Raw genomic sequence first — 23,406 nt, 5'->3', positions numbered from 1 at the left:
CCCATGGAAGCAACTTGGATGGATGCTTCTAGAACCTTCTGGTGTGAGGCAGAATGCTCAGAGTGAAAAGAGCCCCCCTGTTCCCACTCAGCAAGAGACAGGTCTCCCCACACACACACAGACACACTGAGACATGCACACACCAAACACACCCAGGCTGGCAGGCCCATGTACACACACACACACACACACACACACACACTCACAATCTTCCGGAACACTAGTTCCAAAGGACTCAGCGCCCTCTTCTGGACCTCGCAGGCACCTGCTCTCTCTCACACCCATACATGATTAAAAATAAAATATATTTTTTTGTTTGTTTGTTTGAGACAGGGTTTCCCTGTGTAGCCCTGGCTGTCCTGGAACTCACTCTGTAGACCAGGCTGGCTTTTAACTCAGAGATCCGCCTGCCTCTACCTCTTGAGTGCTGGGATTAAAGGTGTGCACTACCACGGCCCAGCTAAAAAATAAAGTAAATCTTTTAAAACACGCCCGCTAGTTCCCATCTGTGAGGACTCAGGCGCCCCTCCCACCTGCACTAGCACTGAGTCCTCCCCTTCCCTCGCTCCCACACTTCTGATTCAGGCTCCAAAGCTGCCCCGCCCAGCAGGGGAACGGATGGAGCCTGATGTGGTGGCACAACTTTAATGCCCGCGTTCAGGAGGCGAGGCAGGAGGATCTGAGTTCACATGGTAAGACCCTGCCTCAATGGCGAGTTAGAAAAGACCCATATTATGCGTACATACGTCTGTAGGTTTGAGGCAAGGTCTTGCTCCGCAGCCAAGGCTACTGTCCAGGCTGAGCGCTCCCTCCCGCAGCCTCCTGCAGACTAGGACCACAGCGTGCGCATGGATCAGACTGAGTTTTGTTTTTCCTTTTGTCTTTTTCTTTTTTGCTTTCCTTTCTTTTTCTTTTGTTTCTGGTGGTGATGGAGTTGGAACCTAGGAGCTAGTACATTCTAGGCAAGTGTTCACCCTTGACCACACTCTAGCCCCTCACCTAAGCTCTCCTGGCAATGCCCCCAACCCACACTGGGGGATTCTAGATGGGGCTCCACCCGAGCCACCAGTGGAACCTTCCAAATACCATCACACATGCGCGCGCGCGCACACGCACACACAGGAGCACTGACACAGCTGTGCTCCACGCACACGCACACACAGGAACACGGGCACAGATGTGCTCCACACACGCACACACGCACGCATGCACGCACGCACATCAGGACCCTCTCCAGGCCTGGATGGGCCTCCATCCTCCCACTTTTCCCCACACACCTTCCGGTCCTTACCTACCAAAGATCTTTCCTACAGAGGGAACCCACAGTCCAGCACAATTCCTTCTAGCCTTTGACAATTCTCTCTGAAATACCTCAAAATATTTAATGTATAGTTTATGTGCTAAAAACAAAACAAAAACAAACAAAAAAAAACTTAGCTAGTTTTGGGAATATGTGACTCGAAGCTTTATACCGTTAAATTATAATTTTGCAAATAATGGCATGTTTATCTCTGATCAGTTCCGTGGGAGACGCATTGAATGTCAGGGCAGCGAAGCCGGTGGTCCCTGCGAAGACGAGGGGGGACCGGTGGCCTTCACAGATTTCCTATGTCCAAGAGTCTCTTAGGAAAGAGAGAAAGGCATGCTCCACGGCTGTACCTCTCCCTGGCTTCTTCTGTTTCCTTATTTTATGGAGTCGAGTCTTCTAAGAGTATTTATGATTCTATGTGTTCCGTGTTCAAATGTAATTTAAGAAAAAAAATAAGAAAAATGAAAACCAAAGAAGGTGATGGAATTTGATTCATGTTTCATATATTCTGATGACGTAACATGGAGGGGGTGTCGCATTATCATTGGCCCTATCCTGGGACCCTCTGCTTACGGGCCCACCCCACCATGCCAGCATGGGCCTGACTTAGAGAGGGCTCCTGAAGCAAGCCAGACCTGAGCACCTCGGCCATCGTTTCCCCTCCTCCCATCCTGCCAGCTGTATGTCCAGTCTGGCAGAGGCTCCTCCCTTTCTTCTGGGGAGCATGTGGGTGGCTGTGGACTCCTTGTCCCACCCTGGTGGGGTTCACTTGAGCACAAAGTTCCCACAACTGAGAAATTCATGAATGTAGTCAAGAAGCTTGGCTGTACCCCAACTTCCCCAGGTGCAGAAAGCCTTCCCAAAGCCCAGGCACCTGTCCTGAGACGCTCTCAGCTTCCCCAGGCATGGGTAGTCCCTTTCTGAAGTCACGTGGGGACCCTGGAGAACAGGGCTCCGTACACCCCCATCAGTGGAGAAAGAAGTGGGGCCCCACCTGCAGGACGGCCCCCAGGGAGCATGGCCCTAGATGTTTCTCCTCGTTACCCCAAAATGGTTCAACCAAAGTTTTGCCGCCAGGTATAGATAGGGCTTATCCTGGGGGGGCCTGTAAGGCTCCCTGAGGGGTGGCGTTGAGAGCTATCTCAGGCCAAAGAGGTGTTCTCAGAGAAGGAATCAGTCAAAGGCTCCAACCCCTAGAGAAAGACAGAAGGGCAACGGGTCCCCACCCTGCCCTTAGGTGCCAGGCAAGAGAAGCTGTCTGCCCTGAACCACGCTCTGCTGCTTTTGTTCTTTTGGTTTTTCCTTTCAATAAAGTATTTCCTGGTTATTCAGCTACGTAGGCGTGCTGGCCAACTGTGGACTGGTACAGATCGGGGAAGAAGGGGGCTCCGCCAGCCAGAAGGTAGCAAGGCAGTGAGCACACCCCATCAGGACCTGCTTCAACCAAGGGAGGAGGTCGGGGGTGTGTGCGGGTGGAGCCCAAGTGCTTCCCTTTCTCAAAAGCAGTGAAACCCTATGAATTTAGAAGGAGGATAAAAGTCAACAAAAAGTTCCCTGAAATTTAACTACTTGACCTGTAGGGGTCAGTATTTTGATGATTTTGGGGGTGTTGGGGTTGGTTTGTTTGTTTTCCCTAGCCAGGGTTTCTCTGTAGCTATGGGGCCTGTCCTGTAACTAGCTCTGTAGACCGGGCTGGCCTCGAACTCCTGAGTGCTGGAATTAAAGGCGTGCACCACCACTGTCAGGCAGATATTTCTTTTTTAAGTTTGGAAAGGAATGTTCCCTGGCTTTTACCAAAAGAGGAGTTGGAGAAGGAGGGAGCCCAATGCAGCTCTGGGGTCAGAGGGACCCTGTTTTATTAGAAAGGCAAGGATGCGGCCCCCCCTTGTCTTTGGATGCTGTGTGTTGACTGTCTCTGCCTACAGAGACAGGCTACAGGCTGGGCTGGGACGGGGGTAGTTGTTGAGCAGGGTGGAGCTCTGACTTGAAAGGTCCCTGGCGCCCGCCATGCTGCCGGGGCTGTGCCTTGGCCTTCTGCTCACTCCCAGGTGACGGTCCCACTGTACTGGATGGCTGGGGATCTCCCAGCGACGGACTTCTGGTCAACTGGAGTTGTGGCTATGTTGCTGCTTGGGGACTTCCAGTTGGCTCGGCTTAGGAGAGGCTGGGTCCTTCCAGGGAAGTCCCTTCCAAGAGGAGGACCTGACATCCAAGCGCTCCGGTTGGCTATCCAGGGTATACTCTGAAGGCACACTGTGGAAGGCCTGGTCATCAGAGGAGGACACCGACGTGGCACTTGAGGTGGTAGGTGGCTTCTGCGTGTCAGAGGGGTTCAGGTACAGAGTGGCCTGTTTCTCTGCCTGGGAGCCTGTATCGGGGTGGACCTCCTCCTGGGAAGCTTTTGCATGATGCGACCATTTCATCTTAGCCAGGATGGAGATCTTTCGCGGATTAAATATTGACCCCCTGTGCTGTGAGGGGTGGTGTGGGGGTAGGTCTTCTTCAGACGGGTTCGGGGACACGCAGATGGATTCCCCCATGGACTTGCGCAGGATGGTGCCCTGGGTGATCAGGTCTGCGTAGCCCTCACGGTGGGAGAAGGCATAGCTGGACCGGCGGGCAGGGATGCCGCGGCGAAGATGCCTCACGGCCGGCTCCACAGCCACTTCCTCTTCCTCACTTGGGACCTCCTCCTCCTGTAGAGCAATGGCAGGGGACAGCGAGTGTGGGGGGTTAGGGCCACGCAGAGCTTCTCAACACTGGTCCAGTCGACTGACATCTGGTCAGTCCAGCAACTAGTCCTTCACTGAGAGCCTACAAGAGGGCTCAGTGGGCAAAGTCACTTGCGAACAAAAACCTAAGAACCAGGTTTAATCTTGGTAACCCACACAGTGGAAGGAGAAACTGACTTCCCAAAACGTGTCCTCTGACCTTCACAAATATCCCAGGTCATGAACCACTCACGCTCCCACCCGACACACACACTACATACAGAAATGTAAATTTAGAGAGAACCCTTCTGTGGCCCGCCCCCACTGGGCGGATCAGCAGTCTTTCCCTGGGACCGGACTCAGGATTTTATATCGGATAACAAAATCTTAGACGGGCGGTGGTGGCGCACGGCTTTAATCCCAGCACTCGGGAGGCAGAGGCAGGCGGATCTCTGTGAGTTCGAGGCCAGCCTAGTCTACAAGAGCTAGTTCCAGGACAATCAGGGCTACAGAGAAATTCTGTCTTGAAAAACAAAAAGAAAGAAAAAAGAAAAAGAAAGAAAAGAAAAAAAGACAAAAAAAAAAAAAACCAAAACAGTTCCCTTCAGATTTAGCAGGTTGGGGCTGGAACGATGGCTCAGTGGAAGCAGAAGGGCACTGGCTGCCCCTCCAGAGAACACAGATTCATGTGGTTCCCAGCATTCACACGGCAGCTCACAGCTATCTCTAAGTCTAGGTGAGCTGATGCCTCTGGCCTCCGTGGGCGATGGGCCCACACATGGTACGCATAAACGCACACAGACAAAATATCCACACACACTACAAATAAAAATAAATAAATAAATCTTAAAGTTTTTTTCCCCCCAATTGCCACCTTAGCCTCATTTAAGGGAGTTCTCTGGCTCTACACACATTCAGAAAGTTGTCAACTGCTACTTCCAGAACCTTCCATCATCCCCAATGAAGCCTCGTTCCTATGAGAGGCTGGCTGCCTCCTCTGCAGCCCTCATCACCCAGTGATCCACTGCCCACCCCTGGACACCCTCGTCACCCAGCGATCCGCTGCCCACCCCTGGACACCCTCGTCACCCAGCGATCCGCGCTGCCCACCCGTCCCCCTGCATAGAGTCCCACACTGTGTGTCCTTTCTGTCTGCCTCTCTCGCTGACCACAGTGTCTCTGAGGTCCCTCATCCCGCGTCCTGGGGTCGTTCTCTTTGGAGCACATGACCGGGCCACATGTCAGCCCACGGATGGATACTGGAGCCTACTTCCCATCTGACCTAAACTACCCCGAAGCTGTCTTCCTCCCTCCCGGGGCTCTGCCCTGCCTTGCCTTAGGACGCAGCTTGGAAACAGCTCTGTGGACGACGCGAAGAGCCAGGACCGGCAGTGTGTTCAGGGTCACGTTGAGGATAATCACCAGCAGGCTGACGGGGTGGCTCAGCACGTTGTAGTCAGCAACTGGAGACAAAGTAGAAGCAGACAGGTGGGGGCGAGCTCAGGCCTCCCTCCCACCCCTCGGCTTGGCTTTCTCCCTCCAGATGACACCAGGGGGTCCCTGTAACCCTCCTGGCCACGCCTCCCCAGACACACAAAGGAAGCTCACACAGGAATGGGAAGGTCTCTGGTGAGATCTTGAACAGCCACAGACTCTGAGTGAGGCTTGTCATGACGACATAGGCGCCAAGGCTGAGCACGATGCTGCCCACACACAGGAGCGTCCAGTACTTAATGACAAGGATGACCTGGATGGGAAGCCAGGACATCAGTAAAGGAGGCAGGATGCAGAGCCCCTGGGTCAGTAATGGGGGGCTGGGGACTGGGGCAGGGGTGCCCCGCGGACGGGCCATCCTTGGTGCGCAGACTGGAGGCTGAGGAGTCCCAAAGAGACATGGAGACATTGGCAAGTAAGGCACTGGCTGCGTCAGCCTGAGGACCCACATAGGGCTGCTGGCTGGGTGTGAGTGCACACACCTGCCATCCTGGCCAGCCCACGGCTAGATGGGAGGCCGTGGCCAGGCAGCCTGACCATGTCTGCAGCTGTTCTGTAATAGCTTCCTTCCAGACAGAAGCGTTCCATCCTGCAGGAAACTCCATGAGCAGGAAGGCAGACAACACAAAAAACTTCAGGAAGTCCCTGAAGCTGACCAGATTCACTAGGTCCCTCCCTCCCAGAGTGAGACCAGCAGCCAGTCTGGAAGACACAGACACCAGCTGAGCTGCCTGGAAAGGCTTAGAGCCAGAGTCAGCCTGTCTGGGGAGCTGCCACCCAGGCTGGGGTGGGTTCGCACTGGTTCACCATGCTGGACTTTGGTGGACTCTCTACTCGGGTCTGTTATGGGCTCCCTATCTGGGGTGAGTAGATAGATGTCTTGTATGTCCCCAGGAGATGTCTTCTCACACAACAGCAGCAATGAACAAGACCATGCCTCAATCAGAGCACACATATGCACAGGCACACATGCAGCCATGTCTACATGTCCTCTAAAAGCTTTTTTGAGTTGGGCACGATGGTGTATATATCTAATCCCAGATGTCTGAAGGCAGGTGGATCTCTCTGAGGTCAAGAATAGCCTGGTCTATCTACTGAATTCTAGATCAGTCAGAGCTATATGAGACTTCATCTCAATAAAGGAAGAAAGAAAGAAAGAAAGAAAGGAAGGAAGGAAGGAAGGAAGGAAGAAAAGAGAGGAAGAAAAGAAATAAAAACCCAATATATATATTTGAGAGGGCAGCCTGGAGAGACAGCTCAGCAGTTGAGAGTCCTTAGTGCTCTTGGAGAGAACCTGGGCTCAGTTGCCAGCACCCACCTCCACAAGCACCTGTAGCTCCAGTTCCAGCAGATCTGATGCCCTCTTCTGGCCTTGATGGGCCACTGTGCACACACGCATATGTGTACAAGCTGGCGCAAGCACACGCGCGCGCGCGCACACACACACACACACACACACACACACACACACACAGCTAAAATGAAACACAACTGTTTGTTTGTTTTCTGAGACAAGGTTCTCTGGGTTTCCCTCGCTGTCCTGGAGCTCCCTCGGTAGACCAGGCTGGCCTTGAGCTCACAGAGCTCCACCCACCTCCAGGGTGATAGACAGCAGCCCCGATATCGCCACCACGACCCCAAAGGACTGGTAGTCACTAGAACTGCCAAACTTGGAAATGTCACTGCTGACGAGCACTGGCAAGAAGAAGTTGATGAGCGATGTAAGCATGCCGTGGACGATGGCTTGCAGAAAGATGCTGTAGTTGAATAAGTCGTCTTTCTGGCCGGCCACGTACAGCTCAGGCATCTTTAGACTCTTCTCCGCAGTCACATCCTGGACAGGAGGCAGAGGCTCTTAGTGGGATCAGAAGGTGATGGAGTCCGCGGATGGGGGGGAGCCCGCGGGTGGGGGGAGCCCGCGGGGGAGGGGGGAGCCCGCGGGTAGGGGGAGTCCGCGGGGGAGGGGGGAGCCCGCGGGTGGGGGGAGCCCGCGGGGGAGGGGGGAGCCCGCGGGGGAGGGGAGAGTCCGCGGGGGAGGGGGGAGCCCGCGGGTGGGGGAGCCCGTGGGGGAGGGAGGAGTCCGCGGGGGAGGGGGGCGTCCGCGGGTGGGGATTCTAAGAGTGTCTGTAAAAGTTCACTCAGCATGTGGAAACACATATTCACGCAAAATGGCCCAATTTTCCTCCCACCAACAACTAAATATTTCAATTTTAAATGTGAGATGGAATTGAAACTCTTGCTCTCAGTCCCACTGTTCCTCACCCAAATTAATCCCCATGAGACAGAGCTCTGGAAACAGCAGGTGGCCTGCTGGCAAAGACAGAACATGCAGAGACCCTGCGTGCACTCACCTGCTCAAACAGACCGATGTACAGGACCGGGAGTGTGGAGTACAGCAGATTAAAGAGGGCCAGGAACCAGCCTTCATACAGGGGCTGCAAGGGAGGTGACAGCTTCACTACCTGGGACAGGCGGCCAGCAAAGACAGACATCCAAGTCTGATACTCTGCAGTGTGTAAAGCTTTGGAGGTTCTGCAAGCAGGTGGAGAGAGAATGAACTTCTAGATTGTTCTAGAATTGCATCAGGTTTGATTCTGATGAGGGGAACTAGAGGCTAAGGAGCTAGGAGAGGCCCAGCAACAGCCAGACCAGTTCTTCTCTTGGAGCTAACTGAGCTAAAAACAAACACCAGGAGCCCAGAGTCCAGGCACCCCAACCCTGGGACGCTGACACAGGAGGACATGCAGTTGGAGGCCAGCCTGGTCTACAGCAGGTCGGCGCTCACCTTGCACTCACGAAGCCCCTGGTCCCGTGTCCAGCACCACGTGGACAGACTCGGCACCTCCCCCAGGCTCTCTGCACAGACACAGTCCAGCCACTCATTCTGTAGTTCTGAACCAAGGTCTAACTAACAGCCTAGTTATATTTTATTTTTTGGTTTTTTTTGAGACAGGGTTTCTCTGTATAGTCCTGACTGTCTTGGAACTCACTCTGTGGACCAGGCTGGCCTAGAACTCACAGAGATCCGCCTGCCTCTGCCCCCGAGTGCTGGGATTAAAGGCTGTGCCACCACCGCCATGCTTAATTTAGCTGTTTTGAACCCATGGTAACCTTCGTGCCTTATAATCCCCCAAACTGTCATGATAGGTGTGCACCACCACACCTGATCTGCCCAGGTGGTCTGGGACTAGTGGCAATCCTCCTGCCTCAGCCCTCACACTGCCACACACCTGTGCTGTAAAGCCGTTGAACATGGAGAACCATATCTGAGCCATCATGCTAGCCACCGTCTTGTAGAAAAAGTAACGCAGGAACTTGCAGACCCGCATGTAGGACCAGCGCCCGTGTACAAGGAGCAGTCGCTGCAGGTAGCAGAATTGGGCCAGCACGTAGTCGCTGTTCTGAACCGCCTGCATGCCCTCCTGACCTGCCAGCCCCACTCCGATGTCTGCAGCTGCAGGGGCCATGGCAGCCCATGTCAGCCATCCGGGGACCTAATCCCCAGGCTCCAGACTCCCCCACTCTCACCCCACCCCCAGCTACAGGTCCGCCACCCACTCTTGATCATGTTCACGTCGTTGGCTCCATCTCCGATGGCCAGCGTCACCACTTGCTGGTATTTCTTCACCAATGCCACCACCAGGGCCTTCTGCTTGGGCGTCACCCTGCAGCAGATGACAGCTTGACACTTGGAGGCCAGGTCTACAAAGGCCCTCTCCCGCCGAACCTCAGGGCTTTCGCGGATCTTGGAGGCGGCTGACGGGGACTGTGTCAGGGTGGCCCCAATGTTTCGCCACATCAGGGAGATCCTCCGCGCCTGGAGGAAGTCCATCCTGGACATACCCAGCTCCTGAGGGGCCTCATCCACCACTGCATTCTGGACCAGAGCTCGGGGCTCCTTGCGCAAGGACAGGAGCAGCTGATCCTAGAGTCGGGTGTAGGAGATAGAAAGGGGGCGAAGGGGCTTGGGTCACTAGGCCTGCATCCCTGTTCTTAGTATGCCCCCCCCGCCCCCGCCAGGTTTCCCCAGTCCCACTGCTCCTGGCCCCCACCACTCACCAGGAACTCTCCGTTGATAACCAAGGCTATGTTGTGGTGAGTCATCATCTTGAACGCCCTCTGCTGTTCGCTTTCGTTCCAATAGTTCTCCAGTAAACGTCTGTGGGGACAAGGATGGATGGAAAAGTGGCGCCATCGTCCTAGCCATGGGACGGTGTGAGAGTGCAGAGAGCGCGACCTGCTTACTTGATGTCCTTATCTTCCAAAATGAGCATGTTCTCCGACAGCAGCTTGCACGCGAAGCCAATGTTCACCGCAGTCTCTGTAAACCCATCCAGGTGCACGCACTCTGGCTCAGGGCCGGGTCCAGGAGCCCCGCCCCGCAGGCCCCGCCCACCACCGAGGTCCTCGTCCCTTGCGGCCTCACCGCCCCCTTCCCCACCTCCTGGCTGGCCGCAGTGATTGGCTCGAAGCGGCCGCATGTCATAACAGAACTGGCCAATCAGAAGTAGCCGTGGGACTAGGGCTGCTTGGGCTGAAAGGGAGGCGGATGCACGGGGTACCAGGGAGGTTGGGTGAAGCCGGGATCCTGAGGCCCACCACATTTTAAGCAAACACGAAAATGTCAAATTTATTTGAAAGTCAGAAGCGAAAAGTCAAAAAGAAAACAAACTGAAAAAAAAAACAAAATTAAAAATCTCAAAAATTGTCAGAGCGGACGTGTCTATACATGGGTCCTAGAGAGCACCTTAGCGCTGACCTGGAGGCCAATAGGTCACCTCAGGGCAGGTGTGCCTCCAAGGGTGTGAAGGGGTTCCCACCCGGCCGCGTGATGATCAGGATGAAACTCTCCAGGAGCGCAGGGCTTGTGCGAGGCACGTGTCCCACTCCTGGGGACATCGTGGAGAGCCCAGCAGCCGGTGCAGCACCCCAGGTGCAGCATGCATTCTGTGGCAACAGAGCCAGGGACCCACCTGGCTTGTCCCCGGTCAGCACCCACATTTTAATGTTCCCCTTTTTGAGGCACTTGATGGTCTCAGGGACACCGTCTTGCAGTTTGTCTTCAATGGCCGTGGCTCCCAGCAGCTGGGGAAGGCGAGCGTGGGTTCAGGCACCAAGACCCAGATGGCAGGAGCCCAGTGGCTGGTCCCCACCCTCCCTGTCACCCACCTGCAGGTTCTGCTCCATCTTGTTATACACCTGGTGCAGGGCCTGCGCCCGGTTCTGCAGCAGGAGGGTGGCCTCCTGGTGCTCAGGTTCCCACTGTTTATAGGTCTCCTCTGCCACCTCCTTGTAGGCCAGGCACAGGGTGCGCAGGGTCTGCTCAGCGAAGGCCTGTGGGTACAGGTGCCCGACCACTAGTCCTCAGGGCCCTTCTCATCCCAAGTCACCAGTGCCTTGGTGCCTCTGGACCTTTGCACAGGCGGCACCCTCTCTAACACCCTCTGTATATATGTATGGCTCAGCCAATTCTTTCTTAAGATTTGATAGCCCAGGCTAGCCTGAGTTCCTCACCCTCCTGCCTCAGCTATCCAAAACTGGGGTGGCAGGTGTGTATGTCTACATCCCAGCTGAATTTTAAGGTCCTACCCCCTCTCAGGGTCCCTGTCCCAAGACTCCTCCTAACATCATCATGGGGAGGGTCCTCCCTCTCAGGCCCCCCGAGCCTGTCTGGAACATGTCACTACTGAAGGCCAGGGCTCCAGGGAACAGCGCTGGCCACTTCCCATGGCCCTCCGTCCCTGTCCCGTGATGGCTGATGGGGATCTGGTTAGGGTGGGAGCTTAGGCTTGACTGTCACACTGGATCACCTCAGACAGGCTGGTGTTCTTCAATGGACCTCAGTTTACCCACCCGTCCATGAAAAGTTCATCTATCTGATGGAACCCCTGGACTCTGGGTCTTCAACCTGCTCAAATGTATGTGACGGCCTCTGTCTACGGCCGTGCACATGGCCTTCCCCAGCAGGAGACTCACAGCCAAGGCTTCCTCTGTGGTGGTCTCCACGGCTCCCTTCTTGTGAAGACGCTCCAGGATGACTGTGTCAGCACCCTTGGTGTAGAGGCAGATGCAGCCCTCTGGGTTTCGGACTGTGGGGGGTGGTAAGGTTCTGACATCTACTTGACACTGTGCAGGGCACAGGAGTAGCGGGGAGAGGCCTGGGGCTCACCAAGCACTGACATCCGTTTTCGAACGCTGTTGAAATCCATCATGGCCAGAACCTGGTAGACCCGTTCCTCCCCCAGCTCCACCAGGGTGATGGTGTCCTGGGTCCGAGACCGAAACACGTAGCCAAAGTTCCGAGCAGCAGTGACCAGTGCCTCCTCATCAGGGGAGGCTGCCTGATACAGCAGCTGGTCTGACGGAGAAAGGGTGAGTGGGGGTGAGAAGGGGAGGGGTGGGGTGAGAAGGGGGGGTGAGAAGGGCAGGGGTGGGGTGAGAAGGGGAGGGGTGGGATGAGAAGGGGAGGGGTGGGATGAGAAGTGGAGGGGTGGGGTGAGAAGGGGAGGGGTGGGGTGAGAAGGGGAGGGATGGGGTGAGAAGGGGAGGGGTGGGGTGAGAAGGGGATGGGGACAGCAGGCAGAGGCGAAGGGTGCCTGGCCACTCACTGTCTTTCTCCTGGACCATCACGGTGTGGCAGATGGCGAGCAGACGCCAGAACTCCTGCACTACTGTGTCCTGCTGGCCTTGCACCATGTGTTCCAGCTCCTTATTGTAGAACTGGAGTTTGCCATCGGCGAACGGGTTCCAGGCATATGGGTTGCGCTGGGAGATGGCAGGGTGCAGGCAGGGTTAGGTGATCTCACCCACCTCACCTAGGCCTACCCCAGTGTCAGCGGGCAGACTTCACAGGGCTCACCTTCCGGAGAATCCCATGCTCATCATCCGAATCTGGGGAAGAAATCTGCTTCAGGACTTGGCTTCCCCAGGAGGCCACACTTAGGATCCCCTGGTTCCTGCTCCAACTTCAGACTTCCAGGGGACACCTGATATCATCAAGCTTGGGACCACGTGGCCATTGGTCTGGTTCTGAGCTCAGGTGCTCATTAGCATATCCCCAGGGCCACCTCACTAGGAAGCTGGGGGGGGGGCGTGGGCTGGGGGCGTCACCGTAGATGCAGCCATTGATACAGCACTTCTTGAAGGTCATGATGTTCTGTGTCAGCGTCCCTGTCTTGTCGGAGAAGATGTACTGCACCTGCCCCAGCTGGTCGTTGAGACTGGTGCTGCGGGCCTTGGCCGGCATGTCCAGGGGCTCATAGTACATATTGAGGTCCCAGTTGATGAAAAAGCTGTTGCCTAGGTAGATGAACTCGGCACTGCAAACGGCCAAGTCCATGTTAAGTCGGTTTGGCTCCAGTCCCACACCTGTGGGGCGGGACCCCTGGCCTGCCCTTAAGCTTACATGATGAACATGGCCATGGGCACCATGACGCTCAGCAGGATGAGGAAGCCCCAGAAGAGGAAGAACGACTCCGCAGCCTCTGTGCGCGCGTGCAGCGCCAACACGTAGTAGTGTTTGCCTTTGAATTCCTTCACCATGAAGGCGAAGCCCAGTGTTAACAGCAGGGACACAACCACGATGAACATGAAGATCTGTGGGGAGGACGGAGAGAGGGGGAGAAGCTGCACACACGGATTTGTCCAGGGGCTGCCCGGGCTAAGGGAGGACAAGACAGCAAGAGGGCTCTCGGAGTCCTAGTCCGCCTTTGGGGCTCTTTGTCTTTAATCCAAGCTGGCCTCTGAGTCCTGCATCAGGCTACCATAAAACATAACACAAAAGGAGCCCGGGGTAGCTGGGTGCAGGCTGGAGGATGAAAGTTCAAAATTAGCCCAGAGGTTTTAGGAAAAAAAAAAAACAGGAGGAAAAGGAGGGAGGATGAGGAGGCCACAGGGCCCCAGAAGCCATCGCCTCGCTCATCGGGAGTCCACACAGGCTCTCCCAGACGCCTTACCAAGATCACCAGCTTGTTCATCAGCAGGTCCAGCTTGGTTCTCTTCGTATGAATCTTCCCACAGTTCTTCATGATCTTCGTGTCTAAACCTGCAAGATTTATTTCCATCTGTTATCTACCTCATAACATTCAAACATCCATGCATGTATACATCCACTTATCCATGCATCCACCCACCCACCCACCCATCCACATCCACCCACTCACTCACCCATCCACCCATCCATCCATCCATCCACACATCCATCCACCCATTCACCCATCCACCCATCCATCCATCCATCCACCCATCCATCCATCCACCCACCCACCCACCCATCCATCCAATCAGAGTGCTGACCACTAGCCCATCTGACAGTACCCAGGGCCCACATCATGTAGGCTTTGAGGTCCCTCACCAGCTTCACAATTCTCCCTTAGTTCCCCAATTCAGAAGCCCAATGTGCTGTACCAGCATAGATGACCAGGCCGTAGCAGGTGTCTGTGTTGCGGATTTTGCAGCCACGCAGGAGGAGATTCCCGATATCCAGCGAGTACCTCATGTTGTTCCACTCAAGGCTCCCCACGAAATGATGCATCCGGCTGTTGGGTTCCTCACAAGTTACTGTACCTGTGGGACCCGGTGAACGGCAGCCACATGGCCTCAGCACTGTGCTGGTCCTGCCATATCGCTGTCACCATCCAACCCAGGCCACCCTCCTGGCACCCCAGCACCATCTCCCAGCTTCCTGGAAATGCACCAGAACTGACCCATCATGGCCTCAGGACTTTTGCAGCCTAGTTGCCTGCCCTCCCTCCCTCTCTAGCCCCGCCCTGTGGCTGAGATTGGATGGACAATGCTGCGATGCCCATGCCTTCGATGGCATCAGTGTCTGTGACCTTCCCAGGCCTGCAGAAAGGTGATCCACAGGAAGCAGGAAGGCAGCTCTGCTCAGTGCAACACCGTAGCCAGAGCTGCTTCAGACTTCTCTAGTCTCACCCACAGAACCGTTTATTTTAGGCATATTTAAGTATGGCACAATTTGGTGAAAACTTATTCTGGTAGTAATTAACTCAGTTCTGTGTGTGTAACAGTGCATAGATAAACCTCCTTGAGGAGCAAGATAGGTCAGCATTGAAACTCTGTGAAGCCCATAGAGAAATGTCCTAGAAAGGTGATGGCGCACGTCTTTAATCCCAGCATTCGGAAGGCAGAGGCAGGCGGGTCTCTGAGTTCAAGTCCAGCCTGCTCTACACAGAGAGTTCCAGGACAGCCAGCCCTACACAGAGAAACCCTGTCTCGAAAAACTGAGAGAGAGAGAGAGAGAGAGAGAGAGAGAGAGAGAGAGAGAGAGAGCGCAGTACCTAGTAGTCATGTGTTTCCCAAGGAGGGACAGGGAGAGAGAACAGGCAGGAACTTGGTGTTTGGCATTTCCCCTGGAACCCAGACACCTGAGATGTTTGGCATGGACAATTTCTTAGGGTCCTGACTTGTTGATCACCAAACATTCCAGCAGGGGGCAGCTCTGTCCTTCAGAGAAAGAGACCCAAAGACAGGGGGCAAGCAATGGAGCGCCTCTGCCACCCACACAGGTCTCCTATGGAACTTTGTCCTTCTCACCTGACACACTAAATGAGCGTGAACTGTGTGCCAGGTGCTAGGCCTGCAGGGCCTGGGGTCACTGCCTGCTGGAGGGTTGTAGGAGCAGAGGTCTTTGTGCTCCTAGACAAGCACCAGGAAGGCCTGGAATGTCAAACACAGCGGACGGTTCCTTCAGGGGAGGAAGGCAAGACCTGTTCTCCACCCAGAGCTGGTGACCTTTGTGCCCTGAGGCCAAAGACCACACTGAATCCTTTCCCAGACCCTTACTGTAATTGTTTTTTTATTTCCTTAGTCAATTTATAGAACATATCTTTTTGTTTTGTTTTGCTTTTATTTTTTGACATAGGGTTTCTCTGTGTAACAGCCCTGGCTATACTGAACTCACTCTGTAGACCAGGTTGACCTTGAACTCACAGAGTACCACCTGCCTCTACTTCCCCAGTGCTGGGATTTAAGGCGTGCCCAACCTTAATTTTTTTTATATATATTTAACTTTACTTTATATGCACTGGTGTGAAGGTGTCAGATCCCCTAGAACTGTAGTTACAGATGGATGTAAGCTACCATGTGGTTGCTGGGAATTGAACCTGGGTCCTCCAGAAGAGCAGCCAGTGCTCTTAATTGCTAAGCCATCTCTCCAGCCGACCTCCCCGCGACCATAAATTTTTAATTGCACATCTATGCACAGGTGTGTGCACATCTATGCACAGGTGTGTGCACATCTATGCACAGGTGTGTGCACATCTATGCACAGGTGTGTGCACATCTATGCACAGGTGTGTGCACATGTGTGCAGGAGCCTGTGGAGGCCCAGAGGCACTGGGTCCCTTGGGGCCGGAGTTACTGGCTGTGGTGAGCCAGTGAGAACCAAACCCAGGTCCTCTGCTAGAGCAGCCAGTGCTCTTAACCCGAGTCACCTCTGCAGCCCTCAGTCCTGGGCTCCTCCTGCCTTCGCCTCTTGAGAGCTAGAATTATTGCTAAGTTCTAAGGAAAGTTAGAGAAAGCCAGCCCGGGGTGCTGTGGTTTGAGAGAATGGCTGAGTCTATACCACTTAGCCCTAAGACAGCAAAAGGTCAAACTTCTTACTTGGCCTTTCCAATAGGACGGTAAAGCACCTCCAGCAGCACGGGCACACAGGCTGGCAAGGCTCAGGACTGACACTGAGCTGGGCAGGGCCCCACCCACCATCCATATTGACCCAGCAAAGGAGGCGGAGAGAGGCGCACAGGCTGCCTCCATCCCCTCACCCTGGAAGGAAGCCATCTTCTTCGGGCTAGTAAGTTCACGGTGTGTGACCATCAAAGCCTGTCTGAACTTCAAGTTGGTCTCCCTGGGGACAAGAGCGAGGTGTAGAGTCATGAAAATGTGACCGTGGATGACACCCTGTGTTGAGAAGTTGTACTTCCGCCAGGCCCTTGACCACTTTTGCTGAGTGCCTGCTGTATCCACAGAAAGATGAGGCCCAGAGAAGGAGAGAGCCTTGTCTGAGGCCACACAGCACACCTGCCCTTGAGTCAGTACTGGGCCGTGGCTCTCTGACCTGGGTACAGACACACTGGTACCCTGAAGGCTTAGCTGAACTACCTGGCTGTCTCTTTCAGCCACAGGAGAAGAAGGGTTGCTCTGTGGCCCAAGCCCCCAGGGAAGCCATGACCTCTTACCCATCAATGTCTGCGGTTTCCACATAGCACAGGCTGCTGGGCTCTGTGCTGGCCAGCAGGAGCATGTCAGCCTGCGGGGGGCACAAAGGTGGCGACACTGTTGGCGGACCTTCCCCTAGGGGCGCTCGTGGGGGGGGCGCTCACTGGGACGATGCCGTCTTTGCTGAGACACACCACATCCCCCACAGCGGACCCTCCCCTAGGGGCGCTCGTGGTGGGGGGGGCTCACCGGGACGATGCTGTCTTTCCTGAGACACACCACATCCCCCACACACAGATTCTTCCATTTCTTCCACAGGAAACTGCAAGGAGGGGACGTGGAGTCACGGCGTGGGCGTGGCATAACCCCCCACGTGCCCAGCTCCTCTCCTGGAGCTGCAGCTGCCACCTCTGGAGCCCTTGATCCTACTGAGTCACCCTGCAAGGCCCAGGTCGGCAGCCACTGCCCCCAGAAAACCTTCCCCAACCTGCTTCTGCCCTCAGATGGGGCCGTGTCTCCATGCAATGCTCTCAGCCCCATTCATGTCCTTCCTAGCCTTCCTTCCAGGGGCACCGCTGTGTCTGAACTCCTTAATCTACAGAGCAAACTGTCAGGTCCCCGTCCGAGAGCCACCTCCCCTCAGCTGGGATGGACTTAGTCCTCCTTGGGTTATTTTGTCACCTGGGAGGAGGGACTCTCAGCTAGGAAAAAGCACCCATCGTATTGGCCAACGGGCATGTCTTTATCTTGACGGATGATTGATGTGGGAGGGGGAGGGGAGAGAGAGGAGGGTCCCACCCCGCCCCCGCCCCTGCCCCGGCCCGCCCACTGTGGCTCTGGGCTGTGCAGGGCAGCAGGCCCAACAAGCCCCGGGAACAGGTCCATAAGCAGTGTCCTCCAGGGCCTCTGCCTCAGCTCCTGCCTTGATGCTCTGCCCGCCTTCCCTCATGATGGCCGGAGCTGTGAGCTGAAGTGAACCCTTTCCTCCCAAGTCGCTTTTAGTTGTGGCGTTTATCACAGCCACAGAAACCAAACTAGGACAGTGTGGGAAGGTGCTAGCCACTCAGCGCCCCCCCCCCCCCCAGGGATAGTCTCCTTGTCCTCAGATGTCCCTGGCCCTCACCTCTTCCCTCTCAGGATCTGGCAGGGCCTATTGTTGATGATATTATCACTCCTGTGTCGACCCTGGACAACAAATGAGGATCTGAGAGGCAGCCCTGTGAGGCAGCCCTGTTCCCTGTCCCCTGTCCCCACTCCACCCCAGAGCGGATCCCCAAGAGAGAGGTAGAGGCAGAGGGTACCTGCCTACGAGTGCTCCCGGGTGAGCCTGGAGGCCCGGCACACCCTGCCCCGAGGCCCCCTGGGCTCACTCTACACCCTGTGTGTGTTCTGGGGACAGTCCCAACCTCCCATACCCTGGCCAATGCCACCCTAGCCTCACTCACGATGTCATCCACCAGGTCACGGGTGGCTCGGATCACAAGCAGACAGACTAGAGGTGCAAACAGCGTGAACCAGGGCAGTGTGGAGATCTCAGGCATGCCCTGGAGGTGCCAGGAAGTCACACTTACCTCTCCCCTCCCACTCCCCAGACCACCCTAACCTTCCCTTTCTGTCTTCTCCTCTCCAGATCTTCAGGACCCTTCAGATCTGAGCCCTGTCCTCTGTCACCTCCGGGAAGCAGCCGTGGCCCTTCCTAGACTGCAACTCTCCCCACGTCTCTGGCAAACAGAGGCCATGGCAGACAGGGCCTGGCTGACTCCCCCCACACAACAGGTACTCCATACATGTTTTGTAATTTGACAGGTTAAAGCAGAGCAGAAACGAGGTGCCGGACTAGTGGGGGTGTACCTGAGACACTATTCACAGCTGGGAGGGGAGGCACCTCCACCCAGGGCGCACCCCTAGGCCAGGCATCAACCAGGTGCCAGGACCTGTCCCAGTGGAGGGCGCCCACGCCATTCTCAGAGCCCAGGCAGGTGGGTGGGGCCGCGGGAAGCCTGTGAAGCCCCACAGTGCTAAGTGCCTTCCTGATTCTGCAACCAGCATTTACTGAGTGCTTGCTGAATACAAGGCCCCAGGACAGTGTTTGCTGAATAGGAAACCTCTCTCACGCACCCACCTTTGGTTTTCAGCATATATGATACCCCTCCTGCCTGCCCGGGACTGGAGGCGGAGCGACTTTAAGGCCGCCCATCACAGAGTCTTCAGAGAGAAGCCCCCTCCTAAGGTGGCTCCTGTGACCTTGAGGTCCCACCTCACCTCACCTCCACTCCGCCCACCACCTCGCCCCGCCCGTGCCCCGCCCCACTCGCCCCGCCCACCTGTAGGATGATGATGAGAAAGAAGTAGAGATTGGACATACGATGAAACTGCTCAAACAGGTTCAGAGGCAGGAAGGAGAAGAAGTTGTACTTGGCTGTGTGGATGGCGTTGCTCTGGAACGAGAGTCATCGTCGGCATGTAGTGCTACCCCGGTACAGAAGCCCTTGCCGGCCCTGCCCACGGCACCTGGCTCCTCACCTGTCCCACCCTGCAGACTCCCATGAGGCCTTGGCAACATTAACAAAGCATACACCATGCCAGTACCGAATGCCTACAGGCCTTGAGGGTTAGAAAACCACAAGGCTTCCAGCCAGCATCTACTGAGCACCTGCGAGGGCAAGGTCTTGATGGAGTGCCAGCTGAGTGCAAGGCCTGGCATTATCTGAGGTTCTACTTAGAAGAAAGTCATGGAGCTGAGTGAGACACAGCGAGGGGCTGTGGGTAGGCCTGGTGGGAGTCCTGAACTGGCAGCTGTTGGATTAGCTCACCCGGAAGGAAGTGGAATTAGGGACTTAGAATGACATCACTGTCATCATGGTTAAAATAAGGGTGGCAGCAATGCCTGATAGCACAGGCATGTCATCCCAGCACTCAGGAGGCTGCGCAGAAGGATCCCGCCTGGCTGACAGAGGGAACTGAAGGTCACCCTATATTTGTATAAAGGGTAAAAGTGTGCTCTTTGTGGAGCCCCGCCTAGAGTTCCCCAGTGAGGGGGCTGGGGGCGTGGTCAGGGTGGAGCCTCACCTAGAATCCCCAGTGAGGTGCTTGGGCATGGCTCAAGGGATGGAACTCCCCCAGTATTCAGAGGCCTTTGGTTGCAGTTCTAATCCTACATTAAATCTCCCTAGCACTGGAGAAGTTGAGGCAGAAGGATCTGGAGTTAAAGTGCAAGTCAGGGTACCTAGTGAGATCTCCTTTCAAAAACACAACTCTGAGACTCCCAGGGTGGACCCTGGTTCACCACAGGGTCAGGTGCTAGGCGGGGGCCCTGGGTGCAGCTGTCAGGGACGACTCACCCTGTACTTCTTCTGTCTCCAGCACAGGAAGCCTTTCCTTCTGAACTGCTCGTGGTAGGCATGGTCGTTGGCCTTCACCTCCCAGGTGAACGCTGCGGGGAGGGGGAGAGGGTGGGGCAGCTGGTGCTGCTGGGACTCCACCAGGGACAACTGCCAGCGCATCACCCTGGAGCCTGAAGGCTAATAGGTCCCCAGGGGCCCCAGGTACAGCGATGCCCATCTCAGGCCTGGAACTTGGTAAACACCAGGCTGGACAGGGGAGCCACTGGGAGCCTAATGGTCTCTGTGCCTAGAGGCGGGCTGTGGATGCAGTGACAGATGGCTTACCCACAAGCCATCAGGGAGTAGGGTCCCAGGAACTCCATAATGACCTGACCACAGAGCTCCAGCCCTGGCGGCCCACTCTGGTATGTGGAACGGGCTGAGGGTATACCCGTCACCCAGCGCCTCCCTCTCCACACTGCCTTACTGGGAACATAGGGCCGCACCTGTGTCTTTGTCCTCTAGGTCTTCCCCAAGGTAAACATCATCCATGCTGGTGGGGCTGTGGGATTGGGAGGAAAGAGCCCTGCGTCACAATCACCCTGTCTCCACACATCTTCCGGGCAGTGTCTGTCATTGTCTTCAAGGACCTTGAGGTCTCCTGTCTAAAAGAGTGCCTCACTGCTAGACCCATAATCTCCTGCCTGGGAGGCTGAAGCAGAAGAATTGCTTCACGTTCCAGCTCAACCTGAGTTGCATAGCAAGACCCTGTCTTGGGCGTCGCTTAGTGGAGACATTTATCTGTTCATCTGAACAGTCAGCCTTACGTCCCCCATCTATCCCCAGCACCCAGGATGAGGGACAGCATTGCTGAGATGCCGTGGCCTCCAGCCACAGCAAGGAAGCCTGGCTGCCCCTCTAGTCTCCCCCATGCCCCTCCTGTTCCACCTGCTCCCCACACATGCTCAACTCAGGTTCATGGACTGACCTAATGGGGCCAAGGCGTGTGCGTGTGACCTCATCTCACAGCCTGTGTATGTGAGCATACGTAGATCTGCCCTGGTGTAGTGGCACATGCCTTTAATTCCAGCACTTGGGACATGGAGGCAGGTGGGTCTCTGTGGTCTGGCTGCTAAGTGTAATGGCAGATGTCAGCCTGATCACCTTTCTGGTGATTTATTTATTTATATTTTTCGAGACAGAGTTTCTCTGTGCAGTCCTAGCTGGCCTGTAACTCACTCTATAGACCAGACTGTCACAGAGATCCACCTGCCTCTGCCTCGCAAGTGCTGGGATTAAAGGCGTGAGCCACCACTGCCCGACATGATGGTTTATTTTTTGAGGCAGGCTCTCACAAGCTGACCAGGCTGGCCTTGAACTCGTGATTCTCCTGGAATAGCTCGGGCAACAGAGGTGTGCTACCACACCTGGCTGGCCTGGGAACTTGAGCCTGGTGTTGTAGCTAGGGGTGCTTGTTCCCACTTAGGTCTATACAAATTGTACCTAGGCAACCAGCAGGTGCCCCCCCACCCCTGGGGGTGTACCCCTATACCCCCCATACCTCCACATACCCATACTCCCGCACTCCAGCAATCTCCTAGCTTGCCCAGATGTGCTGTGCCCCCCCCACAACATCCTCCCCTCCCTGATAGGTTCCTCACCCTTCTGCTCTCATTCTGTACTTCCCAGACCAGCCCGTCTGGATCCTGCGCCTCCTCGGGGCTTCCTGAGTAGCTGGGGTGTCCCCCATCCCGCCTCTAGTCACCTCTTCTAGAGCTTTCACAGTCTGAGTCTGCTGCACCCCACTTCTCTCCAAGGGACAGGGACTGTGGGCGTCTGAGTCACGTGTGTCCCCAGAGCATCCTCCTGGCTCAGCACCAGGTCTGTCCTGGGAGACTGAGCCCTGCCTTTCCCTGATCATCAGAGGAAAACTGAGGCTAGGGAAGGAAGTGGGAGGGATGGGGTTAGGAGGCCTGCCAGGCAGCTGTGATTCCAGGGGACCCATAGTCCAGCGGTTCTCAACCTTCCTGATGCTGCGAGTAGGTTCCACGTGTTGTGGTGACCCCAAACCATAAAATTATTATTTTATTATTATTGTAATTTTACTAGTAATAATAATAATAGTATTTTTGTTTTTTTCGAGACAGGGTTTCACTGTGTAGCTCTGGCTGTCCTGGCTCTCAGAAATCCGCCAGTCTCTGCCTCTGAGTGCCGGGATTAAAGGCATGCGCCCTCACCAGGCCCAGCTCCATTATTCTGTTACTATTTCATAACTGTAATTTTACTGTTATTATTTGATTGTAAAGTTAATATCTGTGTTTTCCGATGGTCTTAGGCAACCCTAAGGGATTCCTGACCTGTTCGAGTCAAGAGACGCCCTCTCCAAAGTGCGTCTAGTGCAGGAGCACCGCCCACTCACCAGATACGCCATTGGCAGTGTTCCCCCCAGTGGCCACAATGCGCAGTCCCAGTAAACTCCATCTAGTGGTCACCAGATTGTCGGGTCAGTAACCCCCAACTCGGTGTCTGATTTTATGAACCTCTAGGGGGTGTCATCTCCTGCACCCAATTCTGACACCCCAGCCCTGTGACCTGCAGAGCCCTGAGAGGTCATACAGATGTCCTGGGATGCACAGCTCGTGAGTATCGGTGCTCACCTGTGAGGGCCGGACTTGGTGGGGCTGGGCTGCCTAGGGTGGGCCGCCAGCGGCGTCCAGGGCCGCCGATGTTGTGGGAGCTGTTAGCCTGGTGCCAACGGGTGTGAAACGGGCGGCACGGGCTGGGGGGCGGGGCATTGGGAAGGGGCGGGGCCTACTAAGGCCTTAAGGGAGGGGAAAGGGGGCGCAGACAGCTGAACGGGGCCTGGAGAATGAGGGACTTCGTTGAGTGGCATGGGTCTAAGGGCCAGACAGTGCTGTGGGTGGGACCAGGTCATTGTGGACTGGGCCATCATTGGTGGAGGCCAGGTTTCGTGGGCATCTATGGATTGTGGACAAAGCCACGCCTCGTGGGTGTTGTCATGTTTCATGGGTGGAGCTATGCCTCATGGAGAGAGAAGGTTTGGGCACGGAAGTATGGGCAGAGCTTTGCTAAAAGGTCAGGCAGGGGTCTGCTTGCAGCCTCTGAGGGCGAGGCCAGACCTAGGAAAATTGTGAAAGGGTGACCTTGGCCCAGGAGGCAGGCTGCAAATGGATGGGAAGCTACCAGGGCAGGGCATCCCTGAGGTATCAGGAAAGGACCCGGTGAAAGGGTCGGTGGGCTTCGTTCTGCAGGGCCTCAAGACCCACAGATTGAGAATCACTGGTCTAACTATGGGAAGCATCTCATACCCTTTTGGATGGTCTTTATCTGGGAGACCCCCTACCTGACTCTCCAGGGGAACGGATAATTA

The 23,406-nt window shown here is 55.5% G+C and overlaps 1 protein-coding gene across 3 annotated transcripts; it reads right to left on the bottom strand.

The window, feature by feature from the left end:
• Window positions 1-3,135: 3,135 nt before the first annotated feature.
• Window positions 3,136-22,776, bottom strand: Atp8b3 (ATPase phospholipid transporting 8B3). 3 transcript variants are annotated; one of them, XM_087909373.1, is made up of 28 exons: window positions 22,673-22,776; window positions 20,522-20,577; window positions 20,034-20,125; window positions 19,017-19,130; window positions 18,138-18,236; window positions 17,816-17,877; window positions 16,942-17,014; window positions 16,713-16,783; window positions 16,299-16,381; window positions 13,921-14,079; window positions 13,470-13,558; window positions 12,920-13,110; window positions 12,625-12,833; window positions 12,374-12,405; window positions 12,123-12,279; window positions 11,684-11,872; window positions 11,491-11,603; window positions 10,684-10,848; window positions 10,488-10,599; window positions 9,760-9,835; window positions 9,574-9,673; window positions 9,073-9,439; window positions 8,745-8,968; window positions 7,866-7,949; window positions 7,109-7,348; window positions 5,629-5,767; window positions 5,356-5,483; window positions 3,136-4,005 (listed from the first exon to the last, which is right to left on the bottom strand). In XM_087909373.1, exons 2-28 carry the CDS (start codon window positions 20,565-20,567, stop codon window positions 3,412-3,414), a joined length of 4,008 nt encoding a protein of 1,335 aa, XP_087765499.1. In that variant the 5' UTR covers window positions 20,568-20,577; window positions 22,673-22,776; the 3' UTR covers window positions 3,136-3,411. The 3 variants fall into 3 exon arrangements, with proteins under 3 accessions (XP_087765499.1, XP_087765500.1, XP_087765501.1); XM_087909374.1 differs by lacking the exons at window positions 20,522-20,577; window positions 22,673-22,776 and adding an exon at window positions 19,216-19,345; XM_087909375.1 differs by lacking the exons at window positions 16,299-16,381; window positions 16,713-16,783; window positions 16,942-17,014; ... (4 more) ...; window positions 20,522-20,577; window positions 22,673-22,776 and adding an exon at window positions 15,070-15,188.
• Window positions 22,777-23,406: the final 630 nt, after the last annotated feature.

This window comes from Myodes glareolus, chromosome 8 (assembly GCF_982192425.1).
Source record: "Myodes glareolus chromosome 8, mMyoGla1.1, whole genome shotgun sequence".
NCBI classification, from domain to species: Eukaryota; Metazoa; Chordata; class Mammalia; order Rodentia; family Cricetidae; genus Myodes; species Myodes glareolus.
This window is presented reverse-complemented; position numbering and strand designations above follow the sequence as displayed.

What these genes read in the sequence shown, in the direction of transcription:
- Atp8b3 (XM_087909373.1), bottom strand. Translation starts at nt 20,567, where the DNA reads ATGGATGATGTTTACCTTGGGGAAGACCTAGAGGACAAAGACACAG. An exon ending in CGGCCTGGTCATCTATGCTG is followed by an intron (nt 13,559 to 13,920) that starts GTACAGCACATT and finishes TAAATCTTGCAG; the next exon opens with GTTTAGACACGAAGATCATG. An exon ending in TGAACAAGCTGGTGATCTTG is followed by an intron (nt 13,111 to 13,469) that starts GTAAGGCGTCTG and finishes TCCTCCCCACAG; the next exon opens with ATCTTCATGTTCATCGTGGT.